This window comes from Chiloscyllium plagiosum, unplaced genomic scaffold (assembly GCF_037043375.1).
Source record: "Chiloscyllium plagiosum isolate Xiang-an unplaced genomic scaffold, Cpla_swu_hap1 HiC_scaffold_25, whole genome shotgun sequence".
Taxonomy (NCBI): Eukaryota; Metazoa; Chordata; class Chondrichthyes; order Orectolobiformes; family Hemiscylliidae; genus Chiloscyllium; species Chiloscyllium plagiosum.
In genome coordinates, this window is record NW_028270163.1 from 47,628,398 (window position 1) to 47,647,955 (window position 19,558).

The 19,558-nt window shown below is 40.1% G+C and overlaps 1 protein-coding gene across 9 annotated transcripts in view; it reads left to right on the forward strand.

Annotated features, from left to right (window-relative positions):
• Positions 1-4,870: 4,870 nt before the first annotated feature.
• The window catches only part of LOC122562232 (endonuclease V-like), a 128,052-nt gene continuing 113,364 nt past the window's right edge, over positions 4,871-19,558 (forward strand). For all 9 annotated transcript variants that reach the window (XR_015761429.1, XR_015761430.1, XR_015761431.1 and 6 more), the window contains exons 1-4: positions 4,871-4,946; positions 13,817-13,988; positions 16,690-16,824; positions 18,206-18,245. Coding sequence is in view for 6 of the 9 variants with exons in the window: in XM_088000703.1 (XP_087856829.1) it covers positions 4,882-4,946; positions 13,817-13,988; positions 16,690-16,824; positions 18,206-18,245 (412 nt within the window). In the remaining 3 variants the exon portion in view is untranslated. The remainder of the gene's footprint in view (positions 4,947-13,816; positions 13,989-16,689; positions 16,825-18,205; positions 18,246-19,558) is intronic.

Sequence of the window (19,558 nt, forward strand, 5' to 3'; positions counted from 1 at the left end):
GAATTCTATGATTATATAGCATCTATTAGAAAATAATGGGGAGTTTATCCTGTAGAGGAATTACTGAGAGAGGGATGAGTAACGTTCTGAAAATAGTTTATAAGTTGAGGGGTTTAAGGAGAAAATTTCAGAAACTATGAGCACAAGGAGACCATTCAATTCCCTTGTTGGTATTCCACCATTCAATGAAATCAGGGGAATCTGTATCCTAATATCATTTACCCATTTTGGCTCCATAATCCCCTAACTCCCTTTTTTAAAAAAACTCAGAGTTAGCATTCACTATTTTTTTAAATGGGAGGGTGATTAATTATTTGAGCCATCCTTTGAAGAGGTATTTCCTTCTTTCTTGAATAGCTCTGATTTTAAAGTCATGACCACATATCCTGGACTCCCTCACCAATTGTCCCTATTCACTGTTTCCATGATCCTTTGTTTTTACCAAAATTAGAATGATCTTTCTTCATAACATAGCAATGGGTTTGTTTCCTTTTGTAGGTCTGTACTAGATGCTCAGTGTGGTGTAAAGTTACTACTGTATGGAACTAATGATTTCTTGAATTGTGTGATCACCTCAAGTGGTGCCTGAACACTAAATATGTTATTCTGGATCAGTGGTGCTGGAAGAGCACAGCAAGTCAGGCAGCATCCGAGGAGCTTCGAAATCGACGTTTCGGGCAAAAGACCTTCATCAGGAATAAAGAGGGCTTTTGCCCGAAACGTCGATTTCGAAGCTCCTCGGATGCTGCCTGAATTGCTGTGCTCTTCCAGCACCACTGATCCAGAATCTGATTTCCAGAATCTGCAGTCATTGTTTTTACCCTACTAAATATGTTAGAATTGCTGACCAAGACCACAGTCAAACTACTTTGTTTTTGTCATTAAACATCACTCGGTCTCTGTTGTTCAATGTACAGCAGATTCAGAAGGCTCTTGTGGCCCTACCTCTGGACTACGATGTCATGGTTCAAGTCTGACATGCTCCAGAGGTGTGTAATAACGTCTCTGAACTGGTTAATTAGAGCATATCTCCAACAGATCCAGACAGAATACAGGGAAAGGTCCAGTTGAAGAGCCCTGGAAGTGTGCTACACTCACCATATGTTCTGCTTCAAATTACTCAAAGCTAAATTACTACCAACAGATTGAAGATAGTACATTGTAATTGATGTGTTGGCTCAATGCAAACTGATTCCGAATGGATGAGTTAACAACAGGATTCAGATTACAGAAATACGAACGACTTCCTTGTAAAATACCAATTAGCAATTTAGAATTACAGCAAAACATAGAATGCTTATTCTCCCGGTTTTCCAGTGGCAGCTACAATGCTGTGGAGAATAAGCATCAACGTTTTGCTGTAATTCTAAATTGCCAATTCGTATTCTGAAAGAGAACATTTACTCTGTTTTCTCTCCACAGATGCTGCCAGACCTGCTGGTTTTTCCAGCAATTTCTGATTTCCAACATCCACAATTCTTTGGGTTTTTTGGCTGTGGAGAATCACTTGTATCAAAATTAAATGTTGCTGTGTCACCTCATTTGCAAAAGACATCATGATGAAGAGAGCTTGGAGTGCATGTTCATAGTTCCTTGAAAATAGAGTCGCAGGTAGATAGGATAGTGAAGAAGGTGTTTGGTATGCTTTCCTTTATTGGTCAGAGTACTGAGTACAGGAGTTGGGAGGTCATGTTGTGGCTGTACAGGATGTTGGTTTGGGCACTTTTGGAATATTGCGTGCAATTTTGGTCTCCTTCCTATCAGAAGGATGTTGTGAAACTTAAAAGGATTCAGAAAAGATTTACAAGAATGTTGCCAGGGTTGGAGTATTTGAGCTATAGGGAGAGGCTGAATAGACTGGAGCTATTTGCGCTGGAGCGTCGGTGGCTGACGGGTGACCTCATAGAGGTTTGTAAAATTATGACAGGCATGGAAAAGATAAACTCTTTTCCCTGGGGTGGGGGAGTCCAGAACTAGAGGGCATAGGTTTACGGTAAGAGGGGAAAGATTTAATGGGACCTAAGGGGAAACATTTTCTCACAGAGGATGGTGCGTATATGGAATGAGCTGCCAGAGGAAGTGGTGGAGGCTGGTACAACTGCATTATTTAAAAGACATCTGGATGGGTATATGAATTGGAAGGGTTTAGAGGAATGTGGGCCAAGTGCTGGTAGGTGGGACTAGATTAGGTTGGGATATCTGGTCGGCATGGACGAGTTGGACCAAAGGGTCTGTTTCCATGTTGTACATCTGTATGATTCTATGACTCTAATTCAGATTTGCAATTCAGCTCCTGGTTTTAGATTGTCTTTTGTATGTGAATATTATGATTAAAACTTATGATACTGTTTATTGCAAATCTGATAAAATGGGCACTAATAAGGACCTAATTTTAATATAAAACAAAGAACTGTGGATGCTGGAAATCTTAAACAAACAAAAGCCGAACTTCAACATAGAGTCATAGAGATGTACAGCATGGAAACAGACCCTTCAGTGCAACTCATCCATGCCAACCAGATATCCCAACCCAATCTAGTCCCACCTGCCAGCACCCAGCCCATATCCCTCCAAACCTTTCCTATGACTCTACTCATATACCCATCCAAATGCCTTTTAAATGTTGCAATTGTACCAGCCTCCACCACTTCCTCAGGCAGCTCATTCCATACATGTACCATCCTCTGCATGAAAACGTTGCTCCTTACGTTTCTTTTATATCTCTCCCTTCTCATCATAAACCTATGCCCTCTAGTTCTGGACTCCCCACACCAGAGAAAAGACTTTGTCTATTTATCCTATCCATGCCCCTCATGATTTTGTAAACCTCTATAAGGTCACCCCTCAGCCTCCGACGCTCCAGGGAAAACAGCCCCAGCTGATCCAATTTCTCCCTATAGCTCCAATCCTCCAACCCTGGCAACATCCTTGTAAGTCTTTTCTGAACCCTTTCAAGTTTCATAACATCTTTCCGATAGGAAGGAGACCAGAATTGCACGCAATATTCCAACAGTAGCCGAACCAATGTCCTGTACAGCCGCAACTTTCTGTACCTCCCAACTCCTGTACTCAATACTCTGACCAATAAAGGGAAGTGTAGAGAAAACAGCTAATCTTATTTCTATTTAAGTGAACAGAATTACAATTTCACATTTTGTTTGATTTAAGACGATAAGATTGGAGATCAGTGTGGTTTGTGGTTTCAAATTAACTCCATAATATGCTATTAAGATTAATTAATTTTATCCATCAGTTATGTCTGTAATGTAGAGGCATAATGAGTGACAAATTACCAAATGAAACTTTAAGACAGCATTCTATTTTCTGCCTAGTTTCAGACTGGTGAGGCAGCTTAATGACCTAAATGGTGCTTAACTGCTTTGATCACTGAAATGGATTTAATTTAAACAGTGTAGTTATGCCTGTACCTGGGAAAGTTGATCCTGCATGTGCTGCAGGAATACTGAGTACTGGGTTAATGGTAAGATTCTTGGTAGTGTAGATTAGCAGAGAGATCTCGGTGGCCAGGCACATAGATCCTTGAAAGTTGCCACCCAAATTGTTAGCGTTGTTAATAAAGCATTCGGTGTATTAGCTTTTATGTGTAGAGGGTTTGAGTTTCGAACCATAGGTCATGCTGCAGCTGTCCAAAACTCTGATGCAGCCACGTTTGGGTATTGCATACAGTTGCGGTCACCGCATTATAGGAAGGATGTGGAAGCTTTGGAAAGGGTTGAGGGGAGTTTTACTAGGATATTGCCTAGTATGGAGGGAATGTCTTACAAGGAAAGGCTGAGGGACTTGAGACTGTCTTCGTTAAAGAGAAGAAAGTTGAGAGGCGACCTAATTGAGACATATAAGGTAATCAGGGGGTTAGATAGGTTGGACAGTGACAGCCTTTTTCCTCGGATGGCGATGGCTAGCATGAGTGGACATAGCTTTAAATCGAGGGGTGATAGATTTAGGTCGGATGTCAGAGATAGTTTCTTTACTCAGGGAGTACTATGGGTGTGGAACACACTGCCTGCAACAGTAGTAGACTCGCCAACTTTAAGGGCATTTAAATGGTCATTGGTTAGGCATATGGGCAAGAATGGAATAGTGTAGGTTAGATGTTTCCACAGGTCGGCGCAACATCAAGGGCTGAAGGGCCTGCACTGCGGTGTAATAATCTATGTTGGACTCTTCCCCCCCCCCCCCCACGCACACACACTCTCTCTCTCTCCCTCCCTCACTCCCCCTCTCACGCACACACACAAGTCTATGGGGTGAACTTGCATTTGCAGATTTGTATTTGCAGATACTTTCTATTTGTTCGAAAAGCACACAATCTGTAGGCAATCAGTCCAGGTGACATTTTGTAAATTCCTACTTTGGAAACAGAACCAGTCTGACTCAAGACTGGGATACAGACAGACTCTAACCTTTAGCGCAGTCTGAGCTAAGATGTCACTTTTTTTTTTACAAAACCTTAAGGTGTCTCAGGACTGTGTCTTGAAAAATGTTCTGGGATTCACATATTAATTGATCGAAATCTGAAACCTCATTATAAGTGATTAAAAACTCAACTGTAATCTAGGTTTGTTCAATACATTGCATCAGTTGTATGACACTCTGATCTTTTTTACTAGAAATTCTGTGTCCTATGATCCCGTCCGACAGCTACCTGATGAAGAAACAGCGCTCCAAAAGCTAGTGTTTCCAAATAAACCTGTTGGATTACAACTTGGTGTGGTGTGATTTTTAACTTTGTCCATCCCAGTCCAACTCCTGCACCTGCTGGACTCCCACTGAAAGGGGGAGCTGTACAGGGAGTAGTCCAGGCTCGCGGAGGAAAGAGAATAGGAGCATGCGCATGCTCGCCACTGTGCAGGTTCAGCAATGGCGGCTGCGTTGCTGGAGGGGGAGTGTAAGGATCAGGAGTTGCTTATTCGGGAGTGGGAGAGGTACACTTAAACCTGCTGCTGTTATTTTTAACCCTCTACACATAAAATAACCTCTTCCCGCGTAAGATCCAGTACACGTCGCCCATCAAAACGAGTCTTTTACACGGAGAGGAACTGCGGCCGGTGCTCGTAATCGTCGTCAGTAACTAGCAGGATCCTGCTGCATTCTGGGATTTGTAGGCTGGCGCCACCCAGAAACTACATTTCCCAGAGTGCCGCGCTGAACCCAGTGCCCCTTAATTCTATTAATCTCCAGCAGAGCAAGAGCCGAATTGAAAATGCGCTGTTAAATAGAGAAGGAATAGGTTTTTATTTTAATTCAGTATCAAGTGCTGAAGGCATGCTTTATACTGCAAATATTGCAGTGAATATTCAGCACAGAATCAGGTCACAATGGGATTTATGTTCCCATTGGATCGTCTTTCTGCCTTTCTCCTAAGTTTAGCAACGTATTTGTTTTGCGGGCAACGTATATAAATTGGCCTTCAGCCAACTGAGCCAACAAAAAGTTATAACACAAAAAAGCCCATTATGAAAATAATAATTTTTTTGATAGTTTTCATTGTATTCTGTATTTTCAATAATACATTAATGCAGTTTTTACAAATGTACTACATTAAACAATAAGAAGACTAAGATTTGAGAGCCTTTGGAACCCAGAACAATTTGGCAAATTAAGCCCTCCGTTTCTTCCTCTCCCGACGTCCCCAACAGTACCCTTCCACCGACACTCTCATTCGTTTGGCCGAACTGGTTCTCACCCTTAACAATTTCTTCTTCGAATCCTCCCACTTCCTCCAGACCAAAGGGGTAGCCATGGGCACACGTATGGGCCCCAGCTATGCCTGTCTCTTTGTTGGCTACGTAGAACAGTTGATCTTCAGTAATTACACCGGCACCACTCCCCACCTCTTCCTCTGCTACATTGATGACTGCATTGGCGCCACCTTGTGCTCCCACAAGGAGGTTGAGCAATTCATCAACTTCACCAACATATTCCACCCTGACCTTAAATTTACCTGGACCATCTCTGACACCTCCCTCCCCTTCCCAGACCTCTCCATCTCCATTAATGATGACCGACTTGTCCCGCTGACATTTTTTACAAACCCATCGACTCCCACAGCTACCTGGATTACACCTCTTCCCACCCTACCTCCTGCAAAAATGCCATCCGTATTCCCAATTCCTCCGCCTCCACCATATCTGCTCCCAGGAGGACCAGTTTCACCACAGAACACACCAGATGGCCTCCTTCTTTAGAGACCGCAATTTCCCTTCCCACGTGGTTAAAGATGCCCTCCAATGCATCTCGTCCACATTCCGCCCTCAGACCCCACCCCTCCAACCGTAACAAAGACAGAACGCCCCTGGTGCTCACCTTCCACCCTACCAATATTCACATAAACCAAATCATCCGCCGACATTTCCGCCACCTCCAAAAAGGCCCCACCACCAGGGATATATTTCCCTCCCCACCTCTTTCCGCCTTCCTCAAAGACCGTCCCCTCTGTGACTACCTGGTCAGGTCCACGTCCCCTACAACCCACCCTCCCATCCTGGCACCTTCCCCTGCACCGCAGGAACTGCAAAACCTGCGCCCACACCTCCTCCCTCACTTCCATCCAAGGCCCTAAAGGAGCCTTCCACATCCATCAAAGCTATACCTGCACATCCACTAATATCATTTATTGTATCCGTTGCTCCCGATGCGGTCTCCTGTACATTGGGGAGACTGGACGCCTCCTAGCAGAGCGCTTTAGGGAACATCTCCGGAACACCCGCACCAATCAACCACACCGTCCCATGGCCCAACATTTCAACTCCCCCTCCCACTTTGCCGAGGACATGGAGGCCCTGGGCCTCCTTCACCGCCGCTCCCTCACCACCCGACGCCTGGAGGAAGTACGCCTCAGAACACTTCAACCCCAGGGCATCAATGTGACTTCAACAGTTTCCTCATTTCCCCTTCCCCCACCTCACCCTAGTTTCAAACTTCCAGCTCAGCACTGTCCCCATGACTTGTCCTACCTGCCTATCTTCTTTTCCACCTATCCACTCCACCCTCCTCCCTGACCTATCACCTTCATCCCCTCCCCCACTCACCTATTGTACTCTATGCTACTTTCTCCCCACCCTCACCCTCCTCTAGCTTATCCCTCCACGCTTCAGGCTCTCTGCCTTTATTCCTGATGAAGGCCTTTTGCCCGAAACGTCGATTTTACTGCTCCTCGGATGCTGCTTGAACTGCTGTGCTCTTCCAGCACCACTAATCCTAAATCTTGAATTAGCTTAGTGACTGGAGGGTGATGGCCAAAGGTTATCCTTGTGACTCCAAGCCTGTGTCCAGCAGTGTAACTTAGGGGATGTGTATTCCCTTGCAGTTTGTAGTGTACATTAATGATCTTGGCATAAATGTAAGAGATATCTGGTAAGTGCACAGATGACATGAAAATTGATGGTGTGGTAAGTAGTGAAGAGAAAGCCTTAGAATACAGAACAAAACTGATAGGCTGGTCAATTAAACAGAACAGCGACAAATGTAATTTAATCCTGAAACGGGCAGGGTGACGATTTTTGGAAGGACTAACAAAGTGATGAATGAATTGAATTGAATTTATTGTCATGTGTACCAAGGCACAGTGAAAAGCTTTGTCTTGCGAGCAATACAGGCAGAACATATAGTCAAGTAGCATAGATAGTAAATAATAGGTAAACAGCAGTAAAAACAAAAACACAGAATGGTAGGAACTTTAGGGGGACCTTGAAATACATGTCCACAGATTAGATTAGACCCCCTACAGTGTGGAAACAGACTGTTCGGCCCAACAAGTCTACACTGACCCTCCGAAGAGTAATCCACCCAGACCCATTTCCCTCTGATTAATGCACCTAACACTATGGGCAATTTAGCATAGCCTATTCATCTAACCTGCACATCTTTGGACTGTGGGAGGAAACTGGAGCATCCAGGGGAAACCTGCACAGACATGGGGAGAATGTGCAAACTCCAGGCTTGAAGGGCCTATTCCTGTGCTGTAAATTTTGTTTGTTTTCCCACACAGTCGCCCGAGGCTGGAATTGAACCTGGGTTCCTGGTGTTGTAAGACAGCAGAGCTAACCACTGAGCTACTGTGCCACCTCTTTGAAGCTAACAGGACAGGTGTATGAGATGGGTAGGGAAGCATAAGGGATACTTGCCTTTATTAGTTAAGGCCTTGAATACCAGATTGTGGAGGTTATGAGTGAGCTGAATAGCATGTTAGTTAGGCCACAACTGGAGTGCACTTCTGGAGGGTGCTGAGGAGATGTATCAGGATGTTAGCTGTGCTGGACAGTCCAGCCAAAGAGGAGACTAAATAGGCTCGGGTTGTTTTCCTTAGGGCAGAAAAGTTTAAGGGGAGAATCAGAACAAGCTGTTCAAAATTATGAAGGGCACAGAGGGTAGTTAGGAAAAGAAATTCCCCTTAGGAGAGGAATCAATAACCAGGATTGATTTAAGCTAAAAGGCAGGAAATTAAGGCAGAATATTTTCCAGCCAGAGAAAGGTGGGTAGCTGGAACCCACTGCCTGAAAGGTTGGTAGAGATGAACACCATCACAACATCTAAGAAATAATTAAATGATCACTTGAAGTGCCATAGAAATTAAGGCTATATGCCAAGTGCTGGAAAATGGGACTGGAGTAGACAGGTGCTTGACGCTTGGTCTGGACACAATGGGCCAAAAGACCTTGCCATGATGTAAACTGCTATGACTCTGCCTTGCTCACTAAAGATTAAAATTACATGTTATTAACTTACACTTTTAAAGAAAGTACATTTTGATTGGACTTGAAAAAAAATGACTTGATTACAATTGTACTCATAAACGAAAACATTCTATCTGAGTTTATAAAACTTTCTATTGGGTCAATGCTTAGCCTTCTCCTTTCAAGAGAAAAATTGACTTAACCTGTTTATCCTCTCCTGATGGGTATTGCACAATATCTCTATCATCCCATTAATCTGTCAGTCTTTCAGTTGCTGATGAATTGCTGTGTGCTTCCAAATTTTAATCTTTTCTATTTTAAACATTTCTTTTTAAGCCTTTTCATGAACTTCTTATTTCCACGGCAAGTTTTCCTGTACTGACCATGTGAAAGCACGTTCTTAAAAACACACAAGTAATTGTAGGAATTTTTTGTATATCCCAAATATTTTAATTCGCCCACTATCTTAATGTGTGAAAATCAAAAGAACTGCAGATGCTGCGAATTAGAAACAAAAAACAGAAGTTGCTGGAAAAGCTCAGCAGGTCTGGCAGCATCTGTGCAGAGAAATCAAAGTTAACATTTCTGTCTGGTGACCCTTCCTCAGATCATATTCTGTAATATAATAGAATTGTAACATTGGTGTCCAGTTGGTAGAAATAGCAAATCCAAAAATCTGATGGTCGTATTTTATATCCAAACCACAATTCAGTTTGCCTTTTTGTGAAATATTCAAAACAAAGTTGTTTTGGGAATATTTAGCAAAATAAACAAGTATTTTGCAAGTGACAGAACATTCCCATATATTTGCTTTGTTGTGTCGCCATAGTCTTACCAGACCATAGGGGCTGCTCCCATTGGCGAGAGAAGCAACTGGTGGTGATTTAATGTGAAGGCCATCAGACCTCAGGTGAGGGAAGAGGTTGAGAAGGAGAGTCCCCATATTTGCTTTATTAAGTTAAACACATGTAGTATCATCTGGCTTGAGTAGGAAGTATGTTCTCGCATTTTATTTTAAGGGGAAAAGACAACATTGAACCATTACAGTATTTTACTGGAATGTCTTGTGTACATGCGTATCATTGAACAGAAGTTGATCATTTAGCCCCTTGAGCATATTCCGTCGTTCAAGGATCTGCAATTTAATTTTAGTTACATGATTCGGAACCATTATCTGTTTATACCTTTGATTAACAAAGACTATCCAATTTAAAATAAACTTTTGACTCATTTGTGAATGTGAATTCCCAATTTCTAACTCTTTTTGTAGGTGTGTTTCTTTAATTTGCTCATAAAAGGCCTGGTTCTAACTTTGGAATAACCTTCACTAGTTTTAGCCAGCAGCATTAGTTTGACTTTGTCTATAGTATCATTACCATTAATCAGCTAACCCTTTTACTTTATGGATTCCACAGAATTCATCCCTGGTTTGTAATTGTTTTGTCATTCAACCCTGGAGCACAGATGCCATTCTATTAAATATTAGCTACATTCCTTGAAGGCAAAGTATCATTCTCAAAGAATGCTGTTCAATCCTGAACATAGGACTTGAGATACAGTCGAAGTGTCTGTATAGTTAAAACATAGTTTCTAGCACCAAGCAATCTCATCCTCTTGATATAAGACCAGCATTTGGTTAGCTTTTTGGATCCCTTCTTGTACCTCATAGAGTCATAGAGATGTACAGCAGGGAAACAGACCCTTTGGTCCAACTCATCCATGTCGATCAGATAGTCTAAATTAATCTGGTCCTATTTACCAACATTTGGCCTATTTCCCTCAAGACCTTTCTTATTCATATACCGGTCCAGATGCCTTTTACATGTTGTAATTGTACCAGCCTCCACCATTTCCTCTGGCAGCTCATTCCATACAGGCACCTATCCTCTGTGTGAAAAAGTTTCCTCTTAGGTCCCTTGTAAATCTGTCCCCTCTCACCTTAAGTCTGTGTCCTCTAATTTTGGACTCCTGTACACTGGGGAAAAAACTTTGGCTATTTGCCCTATCCTTGACACTTATGATTTTATAAACTTCTGTAATGTCACCCCTCAGCTTCTGCTGCTCCAGTGAAAATAGCCCCAGTCTATCCAGCCTCTCCCTATATCTCAGACTGTTCAACTCTGGCAACATCCTTGTAAATCATTTGTGAACCCTTGCAAATTTCACAACATTTTTCCTGTACCAGGGAGACCTGAACTGAATGCAGTATTCCAAAAGTGGCCTAAGTAATGTGCTTCACAGCCACCAACATGACCTCTCAACCTCTATACTCAATAAAACCAAGCATACCAAACGCCTTCTTCACTATCCTGTCGACCTGTGACTTCATTTTCAAAGAAATATGAACCGGCACTGTAAGGTCGCTTTGATCAGCAACAGTCCCCAGGACCTTACCATTAGGTGTATAAGTCCTGCTGTGATTTGCCTTTCCAAAGTGCACATTTATCTAAATTAAACTCCATCTGCCACTCCTCAGCCCATTGGTCCATCTGATCACGTCCTATTTTTACTCTGAGGTAACCTTTTTCAGTGTCCACACCAATTTTGGTGTTATCTGCAAACTCGCTGACCGTACCGCTTATGTTACATCCAAATCATTTATATATGTATACCTGTATGCAATATTTTAATAATATATACGTATGGATCCCTAAGGTTAAGGGCCTGCACTGCTTTTAAGCTTTCACAATTAGAAGAAGAGACAGAGGAATGGTGGTAATGTCATTGAGTTGGTAATCCAGAGTTCCAATCTTCTGTTCTGGGGAAATATGTTTAAATTCAATGAATTAGTAAAATCTGAAATTGAAAGCTAGCCACAGAAATGTTGACCATGAAAGTATCATTGACTGTCATACAACCCCATTGAGGAGAAAGTGAGAACTGAAGATGCTGGAGATCAGAATCGAGAGTGTGGTTCTAGAAAAGCATAGCAGGTCAAGCAGCATCTGAGGAGCAGGAGAGTTGACATTTCGGGCATAAGCCCTTCATCAGGAATGAGGCTTGTGGGCCGGGGGGCTGAGAGAAAAATGGGAGGGGGTGGGGCTGGGGGAAGGTAGTTGGGAATGTGATAGCTATCGCATGTGATAGGTAATCGTTCCCCTCAGTCCCACCCCCTCTCATTTATCTCCCAGCTCTCCCCACGACCCGCAAGACTCATTCCTGGTGAAGAGCTTATGCCCGAAACGTTGACTCTTCTGCTCCTCAGATACTGCCTGACCTGCTGTGCAGTTGCAGCACCACACTCTCAGCAATAAAATCCCATCTGTCCTCCTTACTTGTATTGGCCTAAGTACAGAAAAGTGGTCAATTCTTAACTGTCCTCTCGCGTGGCCTAGCAAGCCTGTCAAGGGCAAAATTAAAAATCACAAAACACCAGGTTATAGTCCAACAGGTTTATTTGAAAGTACAAGCACTCTGAAAGCTTGTATCTCCAAATAAATCTGTTGGACTATAACCTGGGGTTCTGTGATTTTTAATTTTGTCCATCCCAGTCCAACACCTGCAACTCCACATCATGACAAGACCCAAAGCCAGTGACATCCACAAGCCTTTTTTTAAAATAGAAAATACTCTTCTTTCTAGTTTCAAAGTGGATAATGTCACACTGCCTGGGCAGTATTGAAATCCACGTGCCACTATCATAAACTATTAATACTTCATTATAAATTTATGATTTCATCTGCCTTGTTTTACAGTGTTACCTCTCTTTGTGTCACTGACAAATTTGAATATGTGGCTTTCTATTAGGAAGATAAATACTGTATAACAAAGAAGTATCTGTTTAAACTATTAAAATTATATTGGTTAAAATTATATTGCAGTACAATATTAATATATTCCTTTAAGCTCAGATTTTAAATTGATCCGGAGGAGCAGAAGGAGCAAGCTTTCAGTTGGATGATGTGGGTTTCATTTCAACAAACCAGTCCTAACTTTGGCTTTAAAAAGCATGACATCTGTGTCATGAGCATTTTTGTATGTTTAGGGCAAGATGCCTAGCAACCACTCCCATTGGATATTGCCACTAATGGACATTGATGATGGATATAGGAAAACTGAGCTGGGGATGTGAGAAGTGGCAACATGTCTTATACTAGTGGATATATGCAAAGTCAGATTCTCTTAATAGTTGTTTGGCTGATTACTCTTCTAGGTAATTGTGAGGTGGGTAAAGTTTAGTACCCTTGGTAAGAGTATGAACCTTGGATCCCCCAGAAACCAAAGATCAAATGCCCAAAGTAGGCAGTAACCTGCCAAATATGAGGATTCCGCATGGTAAATCATCTGCAAGATGTGGGTGAGGTGAACTTTCTACTGTGTCAGCAATTTCACAAAATCACAATAACCTAGTAATGCTACAGTTTTTCAATTTGGTATTATAATGCCAGAGAGTTATTTTATTTATCTGTTACCTGCAATACCTTAACTAGAAGACCAAGACTTATCATTTAACCATTCTACTATTTTACATCCTTACTTCCCATCCTGTTATCTAAATAATTAACCGAGTTCTCAACACAAATCCCTTGAATAAGGTTCTTGTCACATACATCCCATTATTGCTACTCCCTAATGTTTGCTGTTCCTGAATATCATTCTTATTCTGCAGTGTTCCAGCTTTCAGAAACGTGCCTGAAAAAATTAGAAAATAATGCCTCAATCTTGTAAAAAAAACCCTGAAATATAACAGCACTTTCCTATTGAAGAAGTATGTATACTTGCATGAATTTATAGATCTCAGCTGTACCATTTCATTTTTTTAAACTTCAGCATGCACTTGGGACAGTTGCTCAATGAATGCTCAATGATACTTTTCCAAGCCTTTACTATTCCATTGTGTGAGTGAGGAGTGCCTGTTCAGAAAAAAGGGATTGAAAAACTTGCATTATGAACATTTGTTCCTCTGCGTATCCAAATCTGATTAAATGAATCCACAAAGGTACACGAGGAACAGAGACCAAGCACCTCTGCATTGGCCTGCATTGACAAATGGCAACATTGGCTTGCCAGTTTTAGCAAGCTTCTACATCCATCTTTTAATGTTTCATTGAATTTGTTATCATGGATTATTTATGGTTTGCTGCAATGCTTAAATACTGACCTTGACTTGCTTCGAACAGGCAGCAGATGGAGTTGAAAGAGCAAATGATTGACCATGACACTGAGGACTGGCAGAGTAATGAAGTCTTCGAAGGTTTAGAACGCATTGGTGGTGTGGATTTATCTTACATCAAGGGAGATGAAGTCAACGCTTGTGCCTCATTAGTAGTTCTCAGTTATCCAGATCTTAAGGTAAAATCAGATACTTGAAACAACTGTAAGTGATTGATATACAAGATTAATAAGTGACACCAAAGATGTGCAGAGAACAATCTGCTTCATTTTGGTAAAACAAAATAATGTACAACAGAAACATGCTTTTATATAGTATCTCTAGCGGAGGGGAAGCAGATGGTGAGACGAGAGGAAAAGATTTAGGGGAAGTTGAGAGCAAAGGTCATGGTTTTGAGGCAAGTATTGAAGGTGGATAGAAATAATGAGATTCACAGAGCCACTGGATATCGGGCTGAGACAGTTCAAAGCTCTGCTTTTGCACATGGAGCAATAAAAAGGACATCTACACAGTGCACTCTGCCAGTCTGAAGAACAGTGACCCTGAGCTGAAAAAGACCAATTTTAAAACCTCACTTAATTACAGGAAATGTGGCATTGTACATTTAAACAGCTTTGCAGCTTTCACAGTTGAGAAGATGGTGGATGTCTTATGTAGGACCACAAGGTGGAGTATTTGCAATATTTACCTCACTAGAGAATGGAAGCAATTTTCATCAGGCACATCTGTATGATCAATTCCAACTGAACAGACACAAAACAGTTTTAGTTTAGCTATGCAAAGGCCATCATTTCAAAATTGCCATGCCCTGATTCTGCACTAGCACATACAAACAGTCTATTGTAGCAGCAATAATCAAAAGATTGTTTTAGCCCCAAAAGAACATTTTAATAGCTGTAGCTTAAAGAATGGGGACTGAACTTCTTGGAGATCTCAGACATGAGGTTGATGATCTGAAAGTGAAATGTATGACAATGCTTCACATTCTTGATCGAAAATAGAAAATCATAAAGATAAAATTAAACCAGATTTTAAAAGTGGTACATATACAGGCAACAGTTTTAAGCAAAAATGTTAAAAATAAATGTGTTGTTTCATGGGAAAGAAAATATTTCAAAGATTCAGATGTAAGCCGAGCCTCCAACACAGTTGTCTACTAACAATAATTACTAATTACTGTCTCTACATATTAGTATTGTTGAATAATTGTCAGAAAAAATGAGCTCTCTATCTTAGAGAGATCAGTAGTGTCAACACTTGCAAATTGTCCTAGTATGATCATATCATAATACAGTAACTTGAAACATTTATATTTTGTTTCTTCTTTTATTGTTTGTTTCTCATTGCTATTCTTTGAAATTTTTAAATCTTCATCTTGTCAACGAATTATATTAGCCATTAGCAGATGGTTCCAAATGTACAAATGTTGAACGATTCATACATTTTCAGTGTTTCTCTAACCAATCTCCATAGAAACTACCATTACAATTTCACTCACTGGTTCAACTGCAGTAATTCTAAACACTGATCTCTATTTGCAAATATTTCAGTTTACAAAATATTTATGCTAATCATTGGTCAAATTCAGTGTTGATTCTAAGCAAGCGTTCACTAAATATTTCTACCACTTCTCCAGCAAAGTTACCACTTTGTAGTTTTTAAATTGTTGATTGCTTATAAACTCAAAAACAAAAGCAGTTAACATATTTGAAGAGAAAGGACAGCTTGTAACGATTAATGAAAGATTCATAACCAAGCTTGATAATCTTTCCCTTTACAGATACTAAGTGATTCATTGCATATTTCCAGTTTCTTCTGTTCTTATTTCTGATTTCAAAGTGTTTGTTGTTTCACTTTTTAACAAGGCCAACTCTTAAGAATGGATTTTAAAGATTTCATCAAACCACAGCAAAACGTTTTATTTTTCAAACTACCATGTTGATACAGTATTGAAAGGTACCCACAGCATCCTGTGGGAATTAAAAACTGAAACTCTAGCATGAATGGCATATCCAAAGCAACTTGAATGGATTGTATACAGCTATATCATACACTTTGTAGCATTCCAGGTATCCTGCAAATCGCCATTGACCAGAAATTGAACTGAACTACTTTTATAAAGAATCGAACAGTAAGTAACTCACCTCCTGACTCCAAAGCCTGTTCTCCATCTGCATGATCGAATACTCCCCACTTGCACGCATGAATTCAGGTCAAACACTCAAGAAGCTTGTCATCATCCCGGATAAAGCAGCCTGCTTGATTGACACTAACACACAGTAGCAACACTCTGTATCTTCTACAAGATGCACTGCAGCAGTTTACCAAGGCTCCTTAGAGAGCACCTTCCAAGCACACGGTCACTGCCATCTAGAAAGACTAGAGCAGCAGTTGTAATGGAAGTACCACCACCTGCGATTTCCTCTTTAAACCATTCATCATCTTGACTTGGAAAAGTATCAACATTCTTCCACTCTTAACTGGGTCAAATTCCTGGGATTCTGCACCCCCCCCAGCTCAATACCACCTTCTCAAGGGTAATTAGGGATGGGTAATAAATGGCAAGCAAAGCCCACATCTCCTGAATGAATAAAAACAAAGTGTATGCAGTCTTCCCCTAGTGTTGCTGCTTGGTACAGAAGTGAACTAATTTTTAAATGGAAATGGAAAAAATACAAAAGACATCAGTAATTTGAAAGCTGAGAGTTATCATAGACAGACAGCTGTTTGGCTGCTGACCACATTTTCAAATGGTCCACCTGAAGAATAATATGATTATATATATATATTTTGAATAAAATGCACCAAGTATTACCTGGACTCATACATTCAATAATCATCATTATTATTTCCATTTTTATTTATTTTTTCTGTGCTCAGGTTATCTATGAGGAATGCCAGATGGTTTGTCTGACTGCTCCTTACATCCCAGGCTTTCTGGCATTTCGGGAGACACCTTTCCTGGAAGAAGCTTTGAGAAGACTACAACAGAAGGACCCCAATCTTCTTCCTCAGGTAAAAATACAAGTGATTCTCACAAATGTGTGAATATTATTGATTAAAGTGTCTGCATGAACACGATATCCAAGATGCTGAAGCTGTATCATGTGATTTTTAAGATGACTGGTGTATTCAATGTATTTTGATGCAGTAGCCACAGTAATCAAAATAATAATTTTCAAAACAAAAATAACCAATTTGAATTATTTCACTTTAATGATCTGTAAGTCCTCAACCATTTAGAAAAAACACAAATTCTTTTCTTCTACATGGAATTCAAACGTTGTTCAGGAAAATATCATTTTTCTCTTGTCAATTTCAGGAAAGTATTCCTTCTAAATCATCTTTCCAAATGTCAGAATTACATATGTCAGTTTGCTTAATAATTAGGAGTTAGGTTTGCATAATTCCCCAGCACATGTTCCTGTTTGTAAACGTGTCATTTGTTGTGAACGATATTTTAGTAGCATCGTTCTTTTCAGCTTCCTGAATGGCAATAGTGATGGCACCTGGCTACTTTTTAAAATAGCTTTTAATTAATCTGTGCATTACGGCCTTACTGACAAGGGGCTCCAGTGTGTTATCTTACAGACTGGCAACAGTCTTGGAATCATTGGATGAAATAAGAATCCTCCTAAATTAATGATACAGTTACTCGAAAGCAAACTGAACACAAATCATGACAAGTGAAACTCTAACCTGATCAATGTTTATGAATAGAAATTAGGTAGGAAATAATGGAAAAATGAATCCAAAGACTGTAAGGAACTTGAAGGGTTAACACTATGATAAACCACAGCATGAAAGCTTGAGCAGTTTATGAATGTCATTTGAAGCCTGAAATTATATTTGTGCCTTAAAGTCACCTCAAGGTGTGTGTTATTAGTTATAATAAATGTGACTTTTTTTAAGGTTGGAATTCATTTTCTGGGTAATGTAGGGTCGTCCAAAATCTATTTGTTTGATACGGATGTTTTATGGTACCGTTTGAAGATGAAAGGAAGGGCAAGTGACAGAAGGCGATTATTGATTGTATGACATATGACCTGACAGTCTGTGAACCCTGAGAGAAGACCTGAATATTACCACATTCTTCATAATATGTATCACAGGAAAAATCATTATTATTACATATATTACAATACAGTGGTACAAGGCTTGAAATTTTCATGTAATCAAATTATGACAAATGATAGAAGTCTTCTTCTGTAAAAGAATTTGATCCAAACAGGGTAACGAACTGTTTAATAAGGAGTTTAAATGTGCAACATTAATTCTTGTTAAACATATTGAAGCTCACAAGTCAAGTATATTTTAAAATTATCTTATTTCAAGCTTACCTCTTGCAGCAGTGCTGTGTCAATCTATTTCATTATCATTATTTATCAATATGCAGGTTATTTTTGCAGATGGAAATGGAATTTTGCATCACCGAGGTAAGCAGCACACTTTTTATCAATATGTATTAGTTGTACTGTGTACTGTGTTGATTATTTTATGTTTATCCATCTGAACATTAACCCTACCAGTTTCAACCATTATTATATAAGTTTTAAACAAATTTCATCTCTAAAGTTCTTTTCACAGTTACAATTGGGTTTTTTTCAAATATGAGCATGTTGGAGCCTGTGTGAATGTCACATTCATGTACTGTGTCTGTAAAATATGAGGTGTTATCCTATTAATTTAAAAACTAATAATGGCATTTTCAACCAAGCTTGCCAATGTGCTTCCATTAGTCACTACATGCTGGGGCTCATCAATCTGTTTCAGTGCCTTTAATCAGTTCTTATTTCAGAACAGTAATGAGACGATCTCCCATAATCTCACTTACTGATACTGCAGAGCCTGCAGTCCAGTTCTGTTGTTTACAGCAGTCTTCCTCAGAGATTCCAGAATACCTACTGTGCTTTGCAGCAGCACACCCATATGGCTTTCAGTCAGATACAGTTGATGTTTCCTTGCCTGATTTTGAGCTCAACAATGGGTGGATGTGAAAAAGTGGGAGGAGTCAGTACTTGTTATACAGAGACTGACCTCACTTCCAGGTTAATCTTTCGTGAGCCAGCTGTGTGGTCCTACTTCTAGAAGGAACATCAGGGCAGCTCCAAAATAGATCATTGCACATTAATCTTTTTTAAAAATGCACAATAATGTTGCATGCTAATTGTTGTAGTTCCACCTCTTTAAGGAATTACAGTGGTGAACCATTGATTTAAAATTGATAGAGATGGTCTCTGGCACTCCAGTAGGAGACCAGTGGGTATTGGAGCTGACGAGCAATGATTGTGAACAGGCTTAGAATGAGCTTTATTGTCACTTGTAAAGAAAATGAGGTGCAAGAGAAACTGTCAGTTGAATGTTTGTGATATAGTAAACATTTTGTTAGAACATAATCAGAGAGCAAATTAAAAGGATTTACACAATAAGAATAGTGAACAGCAAAGCAGAAGATAACCAAGAAGCGATTAATAAAATGCTAATAGTGAGGAAGAAGAAAATTAGTAAAGAATTGAAGGTAAATATTGAAAGAAGATGTTTTAATCACTCAGAGCATGTGAAAGCATTATTACAAAGATTCACTTCAGGAACGCCAAAGTATTTTATTAAATTTTTTTGTCTAATGTATTTTTATCTATAAGTAGATATACTTGAGGAAAATTTAACTTATGGTAGCTGATTTTGCACCCTAAAATTAATATGAGGTCTTCAACACTCAAAATACATGGAGGCTGTGGGTGAATCCACC